We start from the raw sequence: 20,723 nt of genomic DNA, 5'->3' as shown, positions 1-20,723 counted from the left end.
TTTCCTCGTCGAACTTCTAGCTGTTTAACAGTATCTTCTCCCCCTCCCCCCGCTACCATGACTGAATTCGATTGAAGTTTTACAATTGAATATTGGGGTTTGAGTGGATGTCGAGATTCTGTTAATCCATCTTCACCAGCTGTGTAAAGATGGTCATTAACATTCACAATGGATTGAATTTGATTATGTTGTTTGTATACCTTTTGAGTTGAAACATAAATTTTTTTTGGAGAAAACATGCAACATTTGGTTGAAGGGAAAAGAGGTGGCGGCGCAAGTTTGTATTCTTTTCTGCTATTGAATTGAAAATTTTCAATTTTTTTTTTCATCAGATTCAAAAATAAAGGTTTGGAAATTATATGTTTTGTTTTCCGAGTGTTGATAAATTACCGTTCTTCAAATTCATGGATCTGAATTACGAAATAATATCTTAAATATAAATTGAATAAATAATTATGTTTTTTGTTAAATTTAAAACTAACGCACTATATTATGAAAATATTATTTAAAAAAAATTAACTTTTCAAGCTACTAATTAAATACTTAATAAAAAATTTAGAGAATATTTTATATGTCAAATTTAAGATAATACGTTAAAATTTGTATTACTATTTGCAAGATCAATAGGAAAATGTTAACGTAATATACATTTAAGTTTTGACCCATCAGATTTGTTGTTTTTTCAAGTAAAATTTAGCCCACCAAGCTAATAGAAAATTAGGGTCTGGGAAAAAAATCCTCGAATTTGGCTCAAATAATATTCAAATATATTCGAATTTAACTTCGATACTTTGAAATATTAAGAAATAGTTAGTCAAGCTAATTTGAAAAGAACACGAGTCTTAGTGCGAAGTATTGATTCATGATTCGTTCGTTCCGCGATGTTCAAATCTTTATCGATTGGATAGATTATAATGAGACAGACATTTGGATTGTGTTTTGACAAATTCAGTGAAAAAATACAAATACTTAGAGGTGGTGGGGTTGTCGAGCCACAATTTTTCTTCTTTTATCCCAGTTGACATTGGTCATTCTCTTTCATATTCCATTTCCTTCTCGGCTGCTAATAATAAAATATCGGCACAATTCCTTCTTCACTGTGCAATGCCAGTCGCCTTCAAGTTCTTGATTTGTCTAACAACAGATTGAACGGAATATTTCCTTCTTGTTTGAAACAATCTTTCAGTGGTACCATACCTGATATTTTTCCGGTTACATGCGGCTTGGAGACACTGGATCTAAGTTGGAACATGCTACAAGGCCAGGTCCCAAAATCTTTGATGAACTGCACAAGTCTATAAGTCTTAAATCTTGGCGACAACTACTTAACTGGCAGCTTCCCCTGCTGGTTAAAGAGACTGCCTAGATTGAGCATACTTAGTTTACATTTCAATGTATTTTACGGTAATAGTATCTGCCTCGGAACCACACCTAGGACAAACTTCAAATAATTAACCTTGCTTCTAACAACTTTAATGGTGTTATGTCTGAAAAGTTCTCTAATCTGAAGGCAATGATGGTCGAGAAAGGTGACACCCAAGCGAGATTTGTTCACCCGCTGTATGATTTTCTATCACCTAGGTCAAAATTACTATCAAGATTCTGCCGATACTGTCAAGCTGTTCCCTTTTGAGTATGGCGTGTCTTGATGCTACAAAATATTTTAAGAGTTCTATAACAAACTTAATAAATATAATTTGTTGGTTTCCAGGGACTGTAAAATTGAGTGGTGATCAAAATCTCGGAGCTCGTGTCATTTTTTCTTCTTTTCGAAATTTTTCCTTGTTCAAATTTGCATTTTATTTTTTTGTACCTGTGATGCAATAAAGTTTTCAATTTTCAATTTTATTTGTGTTTGTTGGCCTTCTTAGTGGCAGAAAATAAGAAAGAAATATCAACTGCAAGGCTCACTCAAAAGCCATTAGCAGAGTATGGCTGATTTTTTTTTTTTTGGCCTTTTGGTATTCTTTGTTCGGAAAATACCAGAACAAACTAACTCTGTCAGCACCCGTTCTTCCCCCTACTACTAATGATTTTTAGAAATCAAGGATATCTACAGTTCATGATCTTGATTCGTTGGGTCCATCCGATGAATGAACGCTCTGCATAGTGGGCAACTCGAGCGAGTCCTGAGCCACTTGTCCACGCAAACCGAGTGGAATCCATGGTGGCATAAATGCAGAACCTTGACCTTGTCTCCCTCTGAAAATATGCTAAAACAGATGGCACACTTTGCTTCTGGGCTAGTTATTGCTTGATCCATATGCAAACATGGGCAAGCCACTTATGGTGGCAGAATCAACCCCTACCATGGCGGCCCTTGGATGAGCCGGATGTGCATTTGAAGTAGCGGATACGGGGCTGCCGAAATGGTAGCGGCGGGCACGCACATAAAGATTGTAAACAAAGAGGAAAGTGAAGAAAAACAAGAATAATGCTCCAAGAAGAGGACTCTTACCATCAATCTGGTCCTCAACGTCCGTGAATTGAAGGGGCTCCAAATTTTGGGATGCCATTGTATGATCAAAGTACGATGGAACTGGGAGTTTTACAGACACGTTTTTGCTTGCTTTATTTGTAAAGTGAGGTGTCGAAGCTACTCAAATTCACTTTTTCCATTTGTATAGGCGGATAAATTAAAGTTGCATCCACAGCTACCCTTCTCGGTTCTTTTAAGAGCATGAATCTTGGCTAACTATGTGAAAGTTTGTTGGAAATTTTCTCACCGTTAGGAATCCACTTATTTTGATCTTATCACATTGTTCACTGTTTAAAGTTAATGTAGGCCTGGACACCGGAGACATCGCATAATTTATTAGGCATTTATTTTTAGCACTTTACATTTTGCTGCTTACTATATTTAGTAATATACACATGATCTGCGAACACACATACTAATTTTGTATCTTCGAAGAGTACTCAATTCGTATGAACAAACTATCTGTATTTGAAATGAAGTGTTCGAGTTGGTAGGAGTAGGTGATCATTTTATCAGGAGTTTAATTCTCTATACTAACATCTTATTTGACTTGCCTGTTGCACATAACTTGCTCATTGCAGTTTACATAGCTATTATAGTTTGCATGCTATTGCGCCCGTTAGTTCGAAGTTTACTCAGTGCACATCGAAAAGTTGTTGTTGCCGATCTCTGTCATTAAAAAAAAACTATCTACTTTAATTTGTTTGTTGTTTTATTGATTTTAATGCAATCATATTTCCAAAATTTAAGAAATGTTATGCTATTTAAAAAAGTTGAATTTATCTGAAGTTGATTAATTTAGTATTCCTCATAATTAGATAGTTGTATTAAGTCAGTAAATAGAACATCGTCTTTAGACAACAAGTGACGTTAGAATTTTAATAATACATATTTCTGAACTATAACTGTAGGGTGATGACAAATTGTATAATCTTTTCGTACTATATCTAACATGCATATAAATATATGACTTCTAATTGTTAATTTTCCAATATACCCTTATTCATTTAATGTAGCAAATTAAATCAATAATTTTTTTAATAGGTTATTTTATAATTTATTGTCTATCTTAAATGTCTTTGGATATTAATGCATATTGAATTTATCAATTTACCCATAATTTTTCTTTGTTGTTAACTAAAATTTGTTACTAAAATTATTGAATTTCTTCATGTTGCTAATGAATATTTAATATTATATCTTATCTTTTATTTTATTTTATAAATTGATTTAACTAATAATTAAATAAATAGTTACTCAATAATTTAGTGATTTCATTTATGATTCATTATGTATTATGAAATATATATTTTAGATAACAATGTTTTTAAAATTAAAGTTTCTATTATTATATATTTTGTGATCAATTTTCAATTGCGTTCTAAACATAATACAAAGTATGATTATATTAGCATTATTCTATTACGAAATCATCATATATAATATATTGATTTATTATCTGGTTTGTTTTTTTCAACCTATTAATTAATTTCTAATTGTATATGATGAAATTACATACATAAAAAACAATTCTTTCTCTTTTCTACATATTAATTAATTTATCATTATATATGATGAATTTATATATATAAAAACTATTTTTCACATTCACATTTCAAAATAACAAAATTGTTATTTAATATTACTCACTTGTTAAATTAACTAAGTTATGTATACCAATTCATTGTGCATTATTAATATGATTGCAACTTAATGAAGCATACATAGAGTGGTTACCCTAACAATTAGTATTTGTGTTTAAATTATTATTAGTAATTAAAACTACTTTGTGTTCGATGAAATTATTTAGTTAGTGAGAATAAATTTGATTTAGAAAAATGATTTCTAGAATGTAAAATAACAATTATATCATATATTCATATTTGTTAGGTGCAATAATTGTTTATGTAAGTTATACCAATCCAAATGTGACGTTTGAGTTGTTTTACGATTTTAAAAGATTTTAGTTAATGTTACATCGTTATCCCGGTTATAACTTTTGATAAAGCGGCAATGCATGATCTTATAATTGGTATATATACAAAAGTCAAAGTCATGAGATCGATTCTCATATATTGCAATTAGTGTAATTATTGATATTGTTGGAGTGAAATAATTGTCCTTGTTGGATACAGCGATCGAATCATGACGATTGAGCTACTATATCGTTTAAAATATTTGAGTTGATGTGTAACATCTATTTAAAAAAGGAAAAAGTTAAACAAAATTCGCCGGGAGTTAAAAGTTAGCAAAAACACAATTGATATTTAACTTAATAACAAGTTTAGGGGTTTTATTTTAACATCATTACGATAATTTAGTTAACTAAGAGAATTTTATTTGACAATCACTATATGCACTCTATTTAAATAAATTGTGAGTTTGGTTTTAGTAAAATTTACCATTATCTTAATTTTATTTTTATTGTTTTTCATTGTGAATGATATTTGGATGAAAATATCTTTGTTAATTTGAGAGAGTTGTCATTATATTATAATCACGCAAATTGAAAAATGTTATATAAATAAGTGAATATATTTGATTTATCGTTATAGTGTATTTTTATTTATTGTGTTTTGATATATTTAGATTAATAAATACTCATAAACAATATGTTATTCACACGATTTTAAAAATTATCTAAATCTCGTTATTATATTTTTCATTATTAATCACTCACGTGCATCGCACATGATCATTCCTAGTATATATATATATAAGTTGTACTCGCTCTTATATGGCTTTATTTAGACCGAATTGCACCAAAATTCATTGTATTAATTCTTCTTTAAATTGACTGGTTGATTAAATATTAGAAGCTAAAAAATGAACAAAAAAACCAAGTCAATTCAATAATTCATACGCCACGTCCATAGACGAGAGCAAGAAAACGACTTTGGGAACAAAAAAATAGAATAAGTCTAGTATTGCAAAAGCTTCCTGAGAGATATTTAGTCCGAGTTGACCCAACATAATAAAGTAACACTTTGGAGGCGAAATCTCAAGCATGGTTTAAGTACGAACCAATGCTCATGACGTGATTTTTACATAATTGAGAGACCTGGAAGGAGAAGTATCACCCTAAAGATTCAAGGCTAGGGTGAAGAACAAGTCTTGAAGGTGGAGCAAGGATTTTTGGGGAATAACAAGCATTTTCAAAATCAATATATCCTTTCATTTTAGTTTTCTGAAGTAACCACAGTGTTTTCGAAGAACTCATCAAACTTTTTCCCCGAAAAATTCAGGTTTTTGTCCCCCTAGCTAAATTATATTGATCCTTGTTCAGTTTCAAACATCGCCGAATGAGTTTGAGTGTACATGAATTACGATTGAAACCATATGCCATTCGACTATTTCCATGCTAAAGTTTCATTCAAACACCAATTCTGAGCATGTGTGTCTGTATATTCCCAATGAAGCTAGCTGCAGAAAACTTCAGGCCAGGTGGTCTCGTGCATAATATCTATAACATTATTTTAAGCCACATACAAGATAGTATCGGGAACTTGCATATCACTGGAGCAAGTACCTCAACATCTCACTTAGAATTGTCAAATTCATAGAGTCAGATCCAGAGTACTTACCCCACTTCTACTTTCACTACTTAAATTTTCATTCAGCTTCCTAAACTTTGAAGATGATGAAGTAGGGTACAACGACAGCGACAAGTTGCTTTCCTCTTCTCGCTCCCTGATTAGCTGCTCGTGGTTTCTTGATATTAGCCCGAGCGTTAGATTTAAACCGAGTTCGCAGTCCGTGGCCTTTCTCTTTAATGTCATATCCCTTTTGGTGCTCATGTTTTGGCCTATACTTGAAGGGGTACTTTTCTCATGATCATGATCTGATGAAATCCTTTGCTGATTAACAGCTTTATGAAGCTGAATGGACTTGAGCCCAACAGGATTAGATTGGTTCAGACAGGTTTCTTGCTTGTGCGATGATCCAAATTCACATTTCATTTCGTTGGATCTCGGATCGGATCTTTCATTGTAAGAGGCGAGTTTGGTGTAAAGATCAAGATTTTCTGATCTATAATAGTGGCTGCTCAACATCCTTTCATAAAATCCTGTTCCGTCGATCCACCTAGCTTCGCCATTCCAAAAAACATCTCCATATCTGGGAAAATATTTGAAATAGCATACTAGATGAAACTTATATAATTGAAGACAAGAACGAGCTTGATTATATATGATCTATATCTATAGCTTGCCTTTGGTTGAAGTTTGGAAGAAAAGGTAGCCGGCTTAGATTGTATATATTCCGATCTACACCTTCCACTACAAGCCCGCCGTCATTCGCCATCCCTGTAAAAATGGAGAAATTTAGTCGCATACGACATTCCAATTAATTGGATCCCTCTTGCACAATATAGATACTAGCCAGTATCAAGTGGGATATATATGTATATCTATATACCTTGGTAATTGGGCTCCTCAAACTTCTTGCTTCTGTGCATCTGTAAATATATAGATAACTAACTCTCAAGGAAGAAAATTTTTAGTCCACCGATATCAAATAACTTTATGTTCTTACTTGTAAATGGCTCTTAACATGAGCAATGTTTAGTCCCTTCATGTTCATCAACTGAAGCACTAATTTTGGCGTTGCTCCTGCAACCAAAACCACAACAGGAAACGAGGAATTAATCCAAAAAGCAGTGATAATTAACCAAATAATAAAAGCATACGATCACAATAAGTTGGAAACTTACTCTCTTGGCCTCCTAATCTTTCCACCGCTTGAAGAAATCGCAGATGAAGATCAGGCGTCCACCGCAGCCTAGGGGTCTTAGATCGAACATAAGGCCTTACGGATGGCTTCTTTGAGCTTTCCTCGACACAACTATTATTGCTGGAGCTACCTCCATTAATTTTCCTCTCGCTATCGTTTTCATCGTTGTGTTTTATCCTCTCGTGCATACATTCTGTTTCACCGCTTCCTTCCATTTACTCTCTATCTCTTCTTGTGCAACCAAACTAGCTATACCAAGTGATCACAGTGTTAAAGCTGCTAGGGTTTCACTTGAGGCAAACCAAAGATATCGGATCCACTACCCTTCCTCGAAGATATGAACAAGAAAACCCTAGCTATCTAGCTAGCTAGACCGTGAGAGGAAGATGAAAGACCTTTCTCTTTCTCTCTTTCCCCCTCACTTAAACAATTAGAATACATCAAAAGGAAATCTTTAGGCATCTTATTAGTCAACGTTCATATGCATGCTAGCTATATAATGTATATACGTACAAACTTTTCAATGTTATGCCATTAAAGATTTAAAAAAATTCTTTGTGATAAAAATTAACATCTATATATATATATATATATATATAGATAATCATATTATTCATTTATTATTTCCTGTCTTACGTGTATTTTATAAAAAAATGAAAAGAAAACAAATTTTCTACAAACTTGGTGGGTATGTAGTTTAATGGGATTTATTATTTGAATGCATACCAAGTTCAGTTTTCCTAGATTTCAACATACGGAAATTTGTGGACTAGTTCAATGTTCAAATAAGGTGAAAAGTGGCTGGAAATTGGAATGACGTAAGCAAGTTCAAAGTTTTTTTTTTTTAAAAAAAAAATGAGTACTTTTATAATATTTGTCTGTTTTACTCGGAGAAACAAACCTTGGGACCATCCACCATTTTTATACTCCATCATTATCAAGAAAATTATGCCCCCTTGGCTATTATTTATTTTCTGTTCAATTTTCATATGCACTGCTACAAAAATTCAGAAGTTTACCTCTCATTTTAATCAAATAATTAATGTAGAATTGTCGGGCGAATTAATTAAATAACATATACTTTGTGTTTGATTGTTTTACTTAATAATATATCTCCATCTGAAATCATGTCCAAGTTTCGCTGTATTATGGAGTCCCCCGTCATATTTTAATCGAGTAAATACAAATATGTCTGTGAAAATCTATTATGATATAATGTGCGTACGCAACGACCCTATTTGTTATAAGTTTAAAATAATTTACTTAATTTCGTATTCGATATATAAAATAAAAGCCCCACAATATATATTGAGATTATAATTTGACTGCCTTCTATAAATTGTGACATATCCATATATACAAAAATAGTATCGCGATAATTACGTAGCTTGGTTTGGATGGAGATGGCGTACCGCGTATATGCATTTTTACGAACTATATTTATTTTTATTTTGAAATTAATCAAAATAAATACGAGTTACTAATGCAAAGAAAATTGATAAACTTGAAGTGCTCTAACGTTGGTTCTTCTTACATTAATCCTGTTTATTTGTGGTTCATATAGAAGATTTAATTAAGATAAAGAAAAGAGAAGTGCATGCTTGCAGCTGCCTTCACGTCGGGAATCACGGGTTTTCTTCCTTAGCTGGACCGTTGGACCTATCTTCTTTCTCGATATTTTTATAGCAATAAATTCATCCAAATATTACAAAACTATGGGGTTATGAGAAATATATTATTATTTGATCATAAATGAAATAAAATTTTACCAGGCTTGATCGATATTTTTGGTAAACGTAAGGCAAAACAACTTCTTTGATTTTTGATCTTCTTCTTTTCCCTAGTGTCGGATCATGTCGTATTATGAAATTTTATATGTTCAATTGAGAATTTAATCTTATTTCAACGATGAAAGTGGAAAGAGTCTCCCAACTGGCAAAGCCAATTTTTTCAAATTTAGACTTTTTAAAGTTGGTGACCTACTATTAACAGAATCCATTTAATAAATTACTCTAGAAATCATTAAAATCTTGAATTTTCCACCAATTTTTCATGGGGATCTTATGTGCTTGTGATAAAGAATCCAAGGGTTGTCCTAACGAAACAGATCAGTACTAAATTGAGTGGTGGCAAAGATTTTTGGCTTTTAATTCCTCCCACGTGCATGAGCTAGCTACGCATTCCGGCCGTGAACTGACTATTTTAGACGAGGAAAGGGCACGTAATTTATTTGGATTCGTAACAATCTTTGATTTCAAAAAAACTAGTAAATGAAAGTATTCCTCACGGGGTTCTTGATTTTGCTGATAATATTAATTAATTGGTGGGTTTTGGTTAAAAGTTGCCAATCAATCATGGACCCTTGTGCTAGCTAGGGCCTAGCTATGTTTTGATCTCTATCTATCCTTGGGTTTGGCTTGAAAAACTCGTGGTGCAATTTTTTTAATCTTTTTTTTGGCTTACTTATTTATGTGTGAGGGAGACAAGAACAAAATACTAGGAGGAAGATGAAAAAATATAATTAATTTTAGACCCCTAATTTCGGATAGGCCCTGAAAAGAGAAGAAATGAGGGAATGCCAACAGGTGTCTATTATTGAATTGATCCGATAGTATCCATTTTTGAACGTCCAGTGCCTAAGTCACTGAACGGGCCGGGTAAGTCGTCAATCCTTGGACTATGTAATGTACTTTATCTACTGGGTAATGGGTGAGCATTTTACCAGATGTTTTTAATCAATGAAAATTAAAAATTGAGGGGCGGTCTCACCCGTTCGCCCGCTGAATCCGTCTTTGATCAACATCAAACACTACATACATACAAATATAATTATATAAATACTAAATAGCATGCAATACGAAAAATAGCAGAAATTTGATCAATAGATTGGGTAAAACCCTAAATTAATATATATAATATAAAGAACTTCAAGAAATACCGGGGACTCGTTCCAATAAAGCGCTGGAATTTTCTTTGTACAAAAGTGGTTTCGTTCAATTAAGTCTCAATATGCAGTATACAATAATTTAAGCCAAAAAAGTAGTTCTCAGCAGTCAGCAGTGCACAGACCAATTCTCCAGACCACATAAATCATATTTTATTTGTACACATAATGTAAACGAAGTTAAATTATTGGTTTTTTCTTATTATTTATTTATGAATAATCAACAAACTACTGGCAAATGGCAATGGTGTGGAAAAAAGAGTCACCCACAAGTGTCCAACCTGTCAAGTCAACCCTGGAATAAGACTTGTGTGTTTTCTATTGAAGGTAATATAATATAGTTACGATTATATTAAGTTAAGGTTAAATGTACGTACCGTAGGAATATGTAGGAATTTGTGCGTCTGCCTATTAATGCGGATCTACCATCATTTCCGAATGAGTATGTCTGTCGTTTTATGATTCCCCCATCAGTATAAATAGTACTAGTCATGTATTGTTTCTTGCCCGAGACCCAATCACATTTATATTATATATAATTTAATTTCTTGTGGAAATATATTTTAGACTATGAATATTATAGTCTTTATCTTTCTCGTGTATCAGATAGATCTTCCAACTCTCTCAATAGTTTGTAAATAAAAATACATTTTAGATATATGATTATTGTTGATAATATATTCTTGTGGAAATATATTTTAGACTATGAATATTATAGTCTTTATCTTTCTCGTGTATCAGATAGATCTTCCAACTCTCTCAATAGTTTGTAAATAAAAATACATTTTAGATATATATGATTATTGTTGATGAGAACATTTTGTAAAAAAAAATAAAAGGTAATGACGATTATTTTAATGTGATTTTTAACTCCAAGGCATATGATTATTTCTTTTTGACAAAAAATTATTTGAGATAGTTTTACGAGTCAATTTTATGAGACACATTTTCAACATGATATGAATCCTGAAATTTTTTAAATTTTTATACTTAAAGTATTATTCCGTTAAAGATTTGTGAGATCTTCTCATATAAAATAATTTCTTTCTCCAGACAGAGACCTACTCTTCATTCTTTTTCTGGAGATAGATTTTAATAACCCATCTTAAACTTTGATCTACTGAAAAATTGAAGTATGAACAAGAAGAATATTGTTGACAAGAAGTTAGACCATGTCGAAATTATAATATTTTTCAAAACAATCTAGGGAGTACAGCTACAACATTAAGACTGTGTTTGGTTGCAGGATAAAATAAACTAATGATTAGTATGTAAATGATAAAGAAAATGATTATCGTAGATATGTAATATATGGTAGTATGTTTGGTTAAATTTTTAAGTGTGGGATAATTTTGAAATTTTTGATGAAAAGACTAAATTGCCCTTCTTCTTTTTTTTTTCTTCTTCCACTCCGGCACGGCGGTCCGACGGTGGTCCGGCAGCCGACGTGGCAGCGACGGCGTCGGTCCGGCGGCGGCGATGGCGTTCCGGCAAAGGCCCGGCGACGACTATGCGGTGCGGTCCGGCGTATGTCCGGCGGCGGTCCGGCGAGGGTGGCGGCGGCGGTCCGGCAGCCGAGGTGGTTCAATAGCGATGAAGGAAGAAGGGTAAAATTGGAAAGTGGGTAGGGATAGAGGAGAATTAATAATCCTACAATGGAATGAGGTATTATAATCCTACGTAATACCACCTAATCACTCATAGGAAGGATTGATCTGGGTTTACTAAGATCGTACCAAACGCAGGATTAGGTATGATAAAATATCTATCACACCTAATCCGTCAAACCAAACGTTGCCGTTTAGTGGCAAATGAAAATACAAATAATTGGTTAAATATGAAGACTATATTTATTACCAATTGACAGTCCCAAATTGACCGTGGTAGATTAAAAGATTGAGCCCAATTGTACAACTTTGGGCTCCGAGGCCTTGTCTGCAACAAAATGGACATTGCACTTTTCTCCACCATCGTCGAAGCAGACGGCGAGGGTGCCGTTGCCGGGTGCCGGTGCCGGTGCCGGTACCACCTACCCATCTTCCATATAATCATAATTGCTTCACAGTCATAAGTATTTATGTTTCCACACTATTAGTTGTAAAAGATTATGGGTGGTTTATGGTCTTTTTTCTGCAGAAGAGGGAGAAATTCAGAAGCAAATCAGAAATTCGAGGAGAGAAGGCACCAATTTCCTGGAATGGTATCTATGTTATTTGATTATCTTTGTTTATCATACTCGTCTGCATATTTGAGTTTGAGAAAGATTTGTTTTTCACTTCTTTTTTTTTTTGGAAATCTGGAAGCTTGTGTTTGCAAACGGCCGAGTTTCTTCAACGACTTTGAATTTTTGAATTTGTAGGGTTAGAATGATGAGTTATGCTTTGCTTCTTATCATTAATTTTTCTATGAGAATGATCATTGACTGCAAAAGGATGATTCTGGGAGGTATATATTGTAACTGTGTCTTAGAACTTGGAGTGTTATGAAAGGGCCAAACATCTTGCTTCTTTATCACTAGTATCAATGTGTGTGTGTGCTTTGGTAAGCGGAACATGTAGCCATAATGTTGATTAGTGGAGCACTTCAAAGTTCAAAAAATGACTTTTTGGGGGCAAACTTTGGTTCTATCAATTGTTTGTAGGCTTTAAGCTTTTGTGTATTTTGGCATGCATGCAGGAATTGCGTATGATGGAATTTTCTTTCCACCGACTAAATCCTAATCTACTCTGGCCTGGCACATTTGCTTTTATCGAATTGTTTGTTCATCATAGATCATGGATGGATGGCAGAAAGTAAGTGAAATGGGATGGTGTGATACCACTCTGTAGAGCACTCTTTGTGAGACCTTCTTTTCTACTTTCAAATTTTCACCTGTTTCAGCGTTAGAATTCTCGCTCAATATTTTAATATTATCATCTTCGTACGAACAATGTAGGATGAAAACTTTCCATGATTAAATGTCTGTCACATACAATCTGTTTAGGTGTTCGTGGATGTATAGCAATCTCGTATTTCTCTCTTGTTTGTGCTCAAGAATATGAAATGAATGGGGCAATGCTTTTACCGTTTATTGACGTGTATAACTTGAGTTTATTGCAGTTGAACTGGGGCTTTGGCCATCTTTTTGCACAAATCATTTGCAGTTGACATCACAACCAGGGACGGATCCAGGAATAAGAGTTGGGGTGGGCTTGAACTCAATATGATAAGTTATATATTATTAAAAAAAGTACATTATATCGTTCAACGAAGTTGTGCCTTACGGGATTTTAAAACATAAAATTCATCAATAATAGAATTTACATCAATATGTTTAGCTAAATCTCGTTCAATATAGAGTGTCAAACAATCGGCAAGAAAGTCATCCTCCATTTTATTGCGAATTGCCGTCTTCACATGCTTCATTGCTGAAAAAGCCCGTTCAATAGTAGCAGTAGACACAGATAATGTCAAAACAAGATGAATCAATCTAGTCAACATAACATAAACACTTGACCGTCCACTCTCGGTCAATTGCTGACACAACTCAACAAGTGTAGAAACCTTTAAATTCTGCATCACATCGAGTTTATAAATGTATCAATTCATACTTCAAAACAACAATTTCTTGATCTGTGAAATCTCCAGGATAAAACTTCTTCGCAAGCTTGCAAATATCATCACTGTTAAATGAGTCAAATGAATTTTTAGGATCTAAAGCTATACTAAGAGAAAGAAGTTTCACCGATGACTCATTGAACCGAGTATTTAACTCCATCAAAATGAAATCTATTGCTGCATTAAAAACATCAAAGTGGTAATGATGTTCTATTGAATAAACCGTCGCTAATTAAAACCGCCGATCCACTTTTTTTTATTTTTTAATAATTTAGCGACGGTTTTAGCAATAACCGTCGCTAATATTTGCGACGGTTTTTGATAAAACTGTCGCCGATCCCCATCGGCGACAGGTTTACTAAAACCGTCGCAAAAGTAGCGACGGTTTTCAAAAACCGTCGCTAAAACCGTCGCTAAATAAAAAAAATGGGCTGCCCTAGCGTAGATCCGTCTCTGATCACAACCTCTCAGATTATGACGATGCTGAAATTGAAGAGAACATAGCTTATAATTTCTAGATAAATGGGGTTACTCCTGTCTTTCCTCATGTGAGACGTAACTTCATTTGCATTATGCTGCGTGATACTCAAAATTATATTAGCATAACAACTTTGATGCTGATGGAAACTTATTTATATCTCCATGTAGTGTTTTCAGATTATTGGGGTGAAGAGTTCCCAATTTCCAATCCAAAATGGGACCTGATTATAGCAAGTGATATTTTATTGCGTACGTGGACTTTATCATTGGTTATTATAAAATGTGAAAAATAACTCTTACTGCATTCATGAAGGATCACTCTTCTCGTTTTCTTCTCCCTTAAAGAATCTAACCTATTTTCAACACTTGCTTCTTCCCTTACACCTTGCTCGTGATTGAAGATGTTAACCAATATTAAAACCTTATAAAGTCCTTGTCATTTCTCCTTAAATCATACGAGTCAAAAGCCATCAGTGCCATTTCTTCAAGCGGTGACGGGTAAGAATGGGAACAGAAGAATTTTAAGAAAAAGACAGTGTATTGCTTCTTTCAATATTCAACGTGAGCAATGATTTAAGGTTTACAGCAGCTATTTTATACATACATTGAGAGAGAGGTAAAAAGGAAACTAAGATTACAATCCCTTAATTTAAGAACTATGACAGATCATCTCCTTCGATTATGAAGCAAGATATCATTTATCCCATTGATATGATTATTCTTTCCCTCTTCATCGCTTCTGATCTTGGTATTTGTTATATTTCCATAGGAGATTCCATCATTCTGCTCTAATTTAGGAGCTGAATGTGTATGGATGTTAATACCTTCCCGCAAACTTGGCCGGGGCTGGAGGCGAAGTTTGAGACGAAGAAGAGAAAGTGTAGCTTTCGACATAGGCTTGGTGAAGACATCGGCTACCTGATGCATCGTCGAGACGTGCCGGGTAACTAGGAGACCGTGGGCAACTCTTTCACGCACAAAGTGATAATCGAGCTCAATATGTTTGCTTCGAGCATGAAAGACCGGGTTTATAGTCATATGCAGTGCACTGAGATTGTCACAAAATAAGACTGGAGGTCGTGATATTTGCACTCCAAGGTCTTTAAGGAGAAATGTTAGCCATGTAATCTCAGCAGCGGTATGTGCCATGGCTCTATATTCAGCCTCAGTGCTGGAGCGTGAGATGGTGGGTTGTTTCTTTGCACACCAGGAGATCGGATTGTGACCAAGGAATGTGCAATAACCAGTTGTTGAGCGACGAGTCGTGGGGCAGCCTGCCCAATCTGAATCAGAGAAAGCGCACAGATCAAGTGTAGAGTGAGATGTGAAATCGAGACCAAGGTTGATAGTCCCTTTGACGTAACGTAAGATTCGGCGAACCATTTTGAGGTGTGAGCGAGTCGGAGTTTGCAGAAATTGAGAGACAAAATTAACACTGTAAGCAAGATCAGGTCGAGTAAGAGTGAGATACTGTAAAGCACCAACTATGCCACGATAATGAATAATATCGTCAAGTATGGTATTATCGTCAAGTCCTTTAGTTTTGGCCTCAAGCGGCGTGCTCATGGGTTTACAATCTACCATATCTGTCTTCTCAAGAATGGTAAGGGCATAATGAGACTGAGACAGATGTAGGCCTTCAGAAGTATGTGTCACCTCTATGCCAAGGAAACGATGAATTGGACCAAGATCCTTCATGGCGAATTCAGTGTGCAGGAGCTGAATAAATGTAGTTAGAACCTGAGAAGTCGATCCTATAAGAAGTATATCATCGACATATAAAAGAAGAATTAAAGTACCATGAGAAGATTGTGAGATAAATAATGATGGATCAGCTAGACTACAAAAAAAACCATGCTGTAAAAGAAAGGAGCTGAATCGATCAAACCAAGCACGAGGTGCTTGTTTCAAACCATAAATGGCTCGTTGGAGTTTGCACACATGTGTCGGAAAGTTTTGATCAACCATCCCTGGAGGTTGTTCCATATAGATGTCTTCAGTAAGTGTGCCATGTAGGAATGCATTCTTGACGTCTAGCTGCCGAATATCCCATTTTCGAACTAATGCAAGAGTGAGTACAATTCGGATAGTACCGGGTTTAATGACCGGTGAGAATGTATCAGTGTAGTCTAGGCCATCTATTTGGTGATAGCCCTTAGCAACCAGTCGGGCTTTGAGGCGATCAAGAGTTCCATCCGGTTTGAGTTTGGGTTTAAAAACCCACTTGGATCCAATGACATGCATCCTAAGATCGCGAGGAACAAGCTGCCAAGTCTGATTGTGATGAAGAGCATCCATTTCCTCTTGCATTGCTACTCTCCAGCCATCATGATTTAGAGCAGATTTGATTGAAAGCGGTGGTCGAGGTATTTCTTGACTGGCAACCGTAAGAGCATACTTTGGATTTGGTTTGTAGGTACCTACGTGAGACCGTGTTGTCATGGGATGCTGTTGACATTGAGGTGCTGTAGATTGTACGAGTTTGTCATGGTGAGATTCTGTAGACTCCAAGCTTTCATGGCAACGAAGAGAGGTTGAGTCTTCATTCGATCGTTCATGATGTGCGGAAGAGCTGGAATATGTATCGGTCCCTTGCTGTGAGGTTAATATAGGACTTGTAAAAGGAGGTGGTGATTCACAAGGTGCTTCAATCAAGGGAGTGAACTGATGCAGTGTAGGTGATGGAAGAGGTGAGGCAAGGATCTCTGCAGATGTAGAACACAAGTCATTTTGAGAGATAGGCGAGATAGGAGAATTAGTCCAAGAATCAAAAATACTCATAAACTGATTTTTTAAAAAGTACTGTCATCACTTTGGTGATTTTTAAATGGAAATTTTGTTTCATCAAAGACAACATGTCGTGAAACAAATATTTTTTGTGTGGGCGGATGAAAGCATTTGTAGCCTTTGTGTCGATCACTATAACCTATAAAAATGCATGGAACTGTTTTTGGATCAAATTTATGTTTGCGAGTATCCCAAGTATATGGAAAGCATCGAGAACCAAACACCCGTAAAAAGGAATAATTTGGTTGCTCTTTTTTCAATTTAAAAAAAGGTGTATCGAAGTCGAGAGAAGATGAGGGTAGACGATTAATAAGGAATACAGCAGTTGTAAATGCTTCTACCCACAAGTATAAAGGAGCATTACAATGAAATAACATTGACATACCTAGTTCACGAATTATCCTATGGCGTCGTTCAACCATACCTGATTGTTCCGGTGTGTGTGGGCAAGAGATTTGATGAACTATTCCCTCTGCTTGAAAGTGTGAGTTAAGTCTCGAGTTAACAAATTCTCCACCGCCATCGGAGTGGAAGATCTTTATTTTTTTATCAAATTGTCTTGCTACATATTTTTCAAAGGAAAGGTAAGCATCGACAAATTCAGATTTTTTTCTAAGAGGAATAAGCCATGTGTAGCGAGAGAAATCATCAACGATGCAAGCATAATAACGAAATTTTCCAAGAGATAATACAGGTGATGGCCCCCATAAATCACAATGAATTTTATTAAAAATAGCGGAGCTGAAATTTTCTGACATAGAAAAAGGCAATCTACTAAGTTTAGCTAATTGACAACTATCACAAAGAGATTGTATCTTATTAGGTCCTTGAACATCAATCAACCCTTTTTGTTGTAGTAGCTTAAGAGTGGATGTTTGAGGATGTCCTAGCCGTTGATGCCATAATTCAGCGGTACCCGATTTAAACCTATGAGAATAATGTATTTCATGTGGGCTGGAAATAATATATAAATCACCCTGTCTTTGTCCCGTCATCAACTTGTGACCTGTCTCCCGTTCCTTAACACAAAAATCCACATTAGAAAATTCACAATTAACAGGATAATGGTCTGTAAGTTGACTTATGGATAACAGGTTCCTGTTTAGATTGGGTACATGCAAGACATCATTTAAGGGTAGAACTTGATTACCATTTTTAATGTGAGTATCACCAATTGACTTAATTCCCAATAGTGTACCATCTCCTATCAGTACTGAATCATTACCAAGATATGGTCTAATATTTTTCAACATACCAGCGTTACCTGTCATGTGATGAGAAGCACCTGTATCTGACGTCCACTCCGTGTCAAAGATTGTGTTGTCAAGGGTGAGTGCAGCTAAAGCCTTTGGAATTTCATCCTGAGTTTGTGTGTATTTGGAGAGATGCCAGCAGATTTTTGCAACGTGTCCTGTCCCCCCACATATTTGGCAGGTTTCATCTCGATACATTTCTCTTTCAGCTGGTGTCATTCGACGTTGTCCTGGAGGAGGAGGTCTTTGATTCTTGGAGTCTTGTTTGGTGTTTTGTTGACTAAAGCTGTTATTCCCACTATTGAGATTTTGCTTATGTGCTTGAAATCCTCGGCCATTGGAGGTGAAGTTGTTTTGGGGTTTGCGGTTGACAGAGCTAAGTTGTTGTTTTTGTCCATAAAAGGCTAGGTGATGGGCTGGTGCACTGGTGGTGAACCAATTTTGACGCTGTTCATATCCTTGTAACAGTGATACCAATTCAGTGTAGGAAGGGCGTGGTGGTTTTAGCATGGTTGTGGTGAATGACTCGTATTTTGGTCCTAAACTTGTCAGGAGAGAAAAGACTTTAACTTTTTCAGCCACTGGACTTCCTATTGTTGCTAGATTGTCGCAGATGCTCTTAAATTTCCTGATATGTTCTCCAATGGTGGTAGTGTCATCTTTAGATAGATACGTCAATTGTTGACGAAGTGTGAATTCTCTTTCTTGAGAGTCTTGTGCATATGCTTCCTTTAGGGCATCCCATACAGATTTTGATGTGTCTTGTCCAATGGCAAGACCCAATGCTTCTTCGGAAAGAGTTCCGATAATCCATCCACGAAGAAGTCGATCCGATTTTCTCCATGCTGTGATTTTTTCGGTTGTTGTTGACGACTCGATTGTTGTCATCGAATCTGTTTTTGGCTCGGGTATTTCCCCAGTGAGATGTCCAAGCAAATCTTGGCTTTCAGCAAGAGCTAGAGCTTGCTCACGCCAAAGAGGGTAGTTGTCTTGGTTTAGTTTGAGGGTGATGAAGTTACTGACATTATGGGAGAGGGATGACATTGTTGCTCACAATGGCTCTGATACCAAGAAGAATTTTAAAAAAAAGACAGTGTATTGCTCCTTTCAATATTCAACGTGAGCAATGATTTAAGGTTTACAGCAGCTATTTTATACATACATTGAGAGAGAGGTAAAAAGGAAACTAAGATTACAATCCCTTAATTTAAGAACTATGACAGATCATCTCCTTCGATTATGAAGCAAGATATCATTTATCCCATTGATATGATTATTCTTTCCCTCTTCATCGCTTCTGATCTTGGTATCTGTTATATTTCCATAGGAGATTCCATCATTCTGCTCTAATTTAGGAGCTGAATGTGTATGGATGTTAATAGGAACTTTCATTTTCTTTCTATAGTGGGATTTTCACTGCAACAGTTGATAAACTTACTCGCATGTTTGTGTTCTTCCTTCTCAAGATGCTTGCCTGCTTCCCGACCTGCATTTTTAATGAGTTGAAGACGCAGAATAGGGGAAAGAGGACGAATCTCTGTTCTTCACAGGCTGTGAAAAGGCAGGTCTTGCAGTCGATCATCTGGGCTCTCGTGCGTATTGCATTACACCTAAAGAAATAAACCTCCAGTCCTTCAACTTGAGTATCTTGTAGGTGTTATTGCTAAATCTTTAGTGCAAACAAGTGCATCATCAAATTCGCGCATCCCATGTATGATCGTCATCAATTTAGATGCTTTCCTGAATTTTTGAACGTTACTACAGGCATTTTTTCTGGACCTGTGGCATCTTGATTATTGTTTGATTCATGTTTTGACCGGTACTATGGTTGGAGATTCATATAGTTACCTTACCAGTAACGTTAAATACGTTGGTGGGAAATTGAAAATTTTATTCTACATGTTTCTAAAATTGCAAAAATTAATGAACATTCGGCCAGATTTACCTATACTGTTCTAAAATAAGAAGCTTCTCACTATCTTTTGATTCTTCTGACTTTTAAAAAAAAATATTAGAGGTGTTTAAATTAATCTATCATTTTTTTCGTTGTCAATTTAATTATTTCTTTCTAATCTATTTTTTTTATACGTAATAATAATAATATTTTTTGTCTTTAGATTTAAAATATCTAAAAGTAAAATTTTGTTAATAATTATTATTATTACTCGGCGTCTCGCGCTTGCGTGACATTAGGTTCATATTTCACGCAATTTTATTTATTTTATTAAGATTAATGACATGATATTAACCACTTAAAAAAAAAGATATTAATTTTTGCGTGACAATAGGTTCATATTTCACGCAATTTTATCTATTTTATTTTATTAAAATTAATGACATGATATTAACCACTTAACACAAGAAGGATATTAATTTTTTTTTTCAATTTTATCTTTATATGATACTAATATTATATTTTTTTGTTTTTTTTTTAAATTTCAACATATAATTT

At 34.9% G+C, this 20,723-nt stretch overlaps 1 protein-coding gene and 2 long non-coding RNA genes across 4 annotated transcripts; 2 read left to right on the top strand and 1 right to left on the bottom strand.

The window, feature by feature from the left end:
• The first annotated feature begins 887 nt into the window (after nucleotides 1-887).
• Nucleotides 888-2,107, top strand: LOC140831637 (uncharacterized). The gene is made up of 2 exons (XR_012117904.1): nucleotides 888-1,929; nucleotides 2,041-2,107. It is a non-coding gene; the product is annotated as an uncharacterized lncRNA (long non-coding RNA).
• A 3,796-nt stretch (nucleotides 2,108-5,903) lies between these two features.
• On the bottom strand, nucleotides 5,904-7,695 carry LOC140831635 (uncharacterized). Of its 2 annotated transcripts, none has more exons than XM_073195380.1 (5): nucleotides 7,191-7,695; nucleotides 7,013-7,089; nucleotides 6,896-6,953; nucleotides 6,690-6,783; nucleotides 5,904-6,595 (listed from the first exon to the last, which is right to left on the bottom strand). In XM_073195380.1, the coding sequence occupies exons 1-5, from the start codon at nucleotides 7,423-7,425 to the stop codon at nucleotides 6,037-6,039; spliced, it is 1,023 nt and encodes a 340-aa protein (XP_073051481.1). In that variant the 5' UTR covers nucleotides 7,426-7,695; the 3' UTR covers nucleotides 5,904-6,036. The 2 variants fall into 2 exon arrangements, with proteins under 2 accessions (XP_073051481.1, XP_073051482.1); XM_073195381.1 differs by having other exon boundaries at nucleotides 6,896-6,935.
• Nucleotides 7,696-14,218: 6,523 nt separating this feature from the next.
• On the top strand, nucleotides 14,219-20,490 carry LOC140832497 (uncharacterized). The gene is made up of 2 exons (XR_012118125.1): nucleotides 14,219-14,729; nucleotides 19,738-20,490. It is a non-coding gene; the product is annotated as an uncharacterized lncRNA (long non-coding RNA).
• Nucleotides 20,491-20,723: the final 233 nt, after the last annotated feature.

The sequence above is a fragment of the Primulina eburnea genome, chromosome 5 (assembly GCF_022965805.1).
Source record: "Primulina eburnea isolate SZY01 chromosome 5, ASM2296580v1, whole genome shotgun sequence".
Taxonomy (NCBI): Eukaryota; Viridiplantae; Streptophyta; class Magnoliopsida; order Lamiales; family Gesneriaceae; genus Primulina; species Primulina eburnea.
The sequence above is the reverse complement of the archived record's forward strand: the minus strand, read 5'-3'. Positions and strand labels throughout refer to the sequence as shown.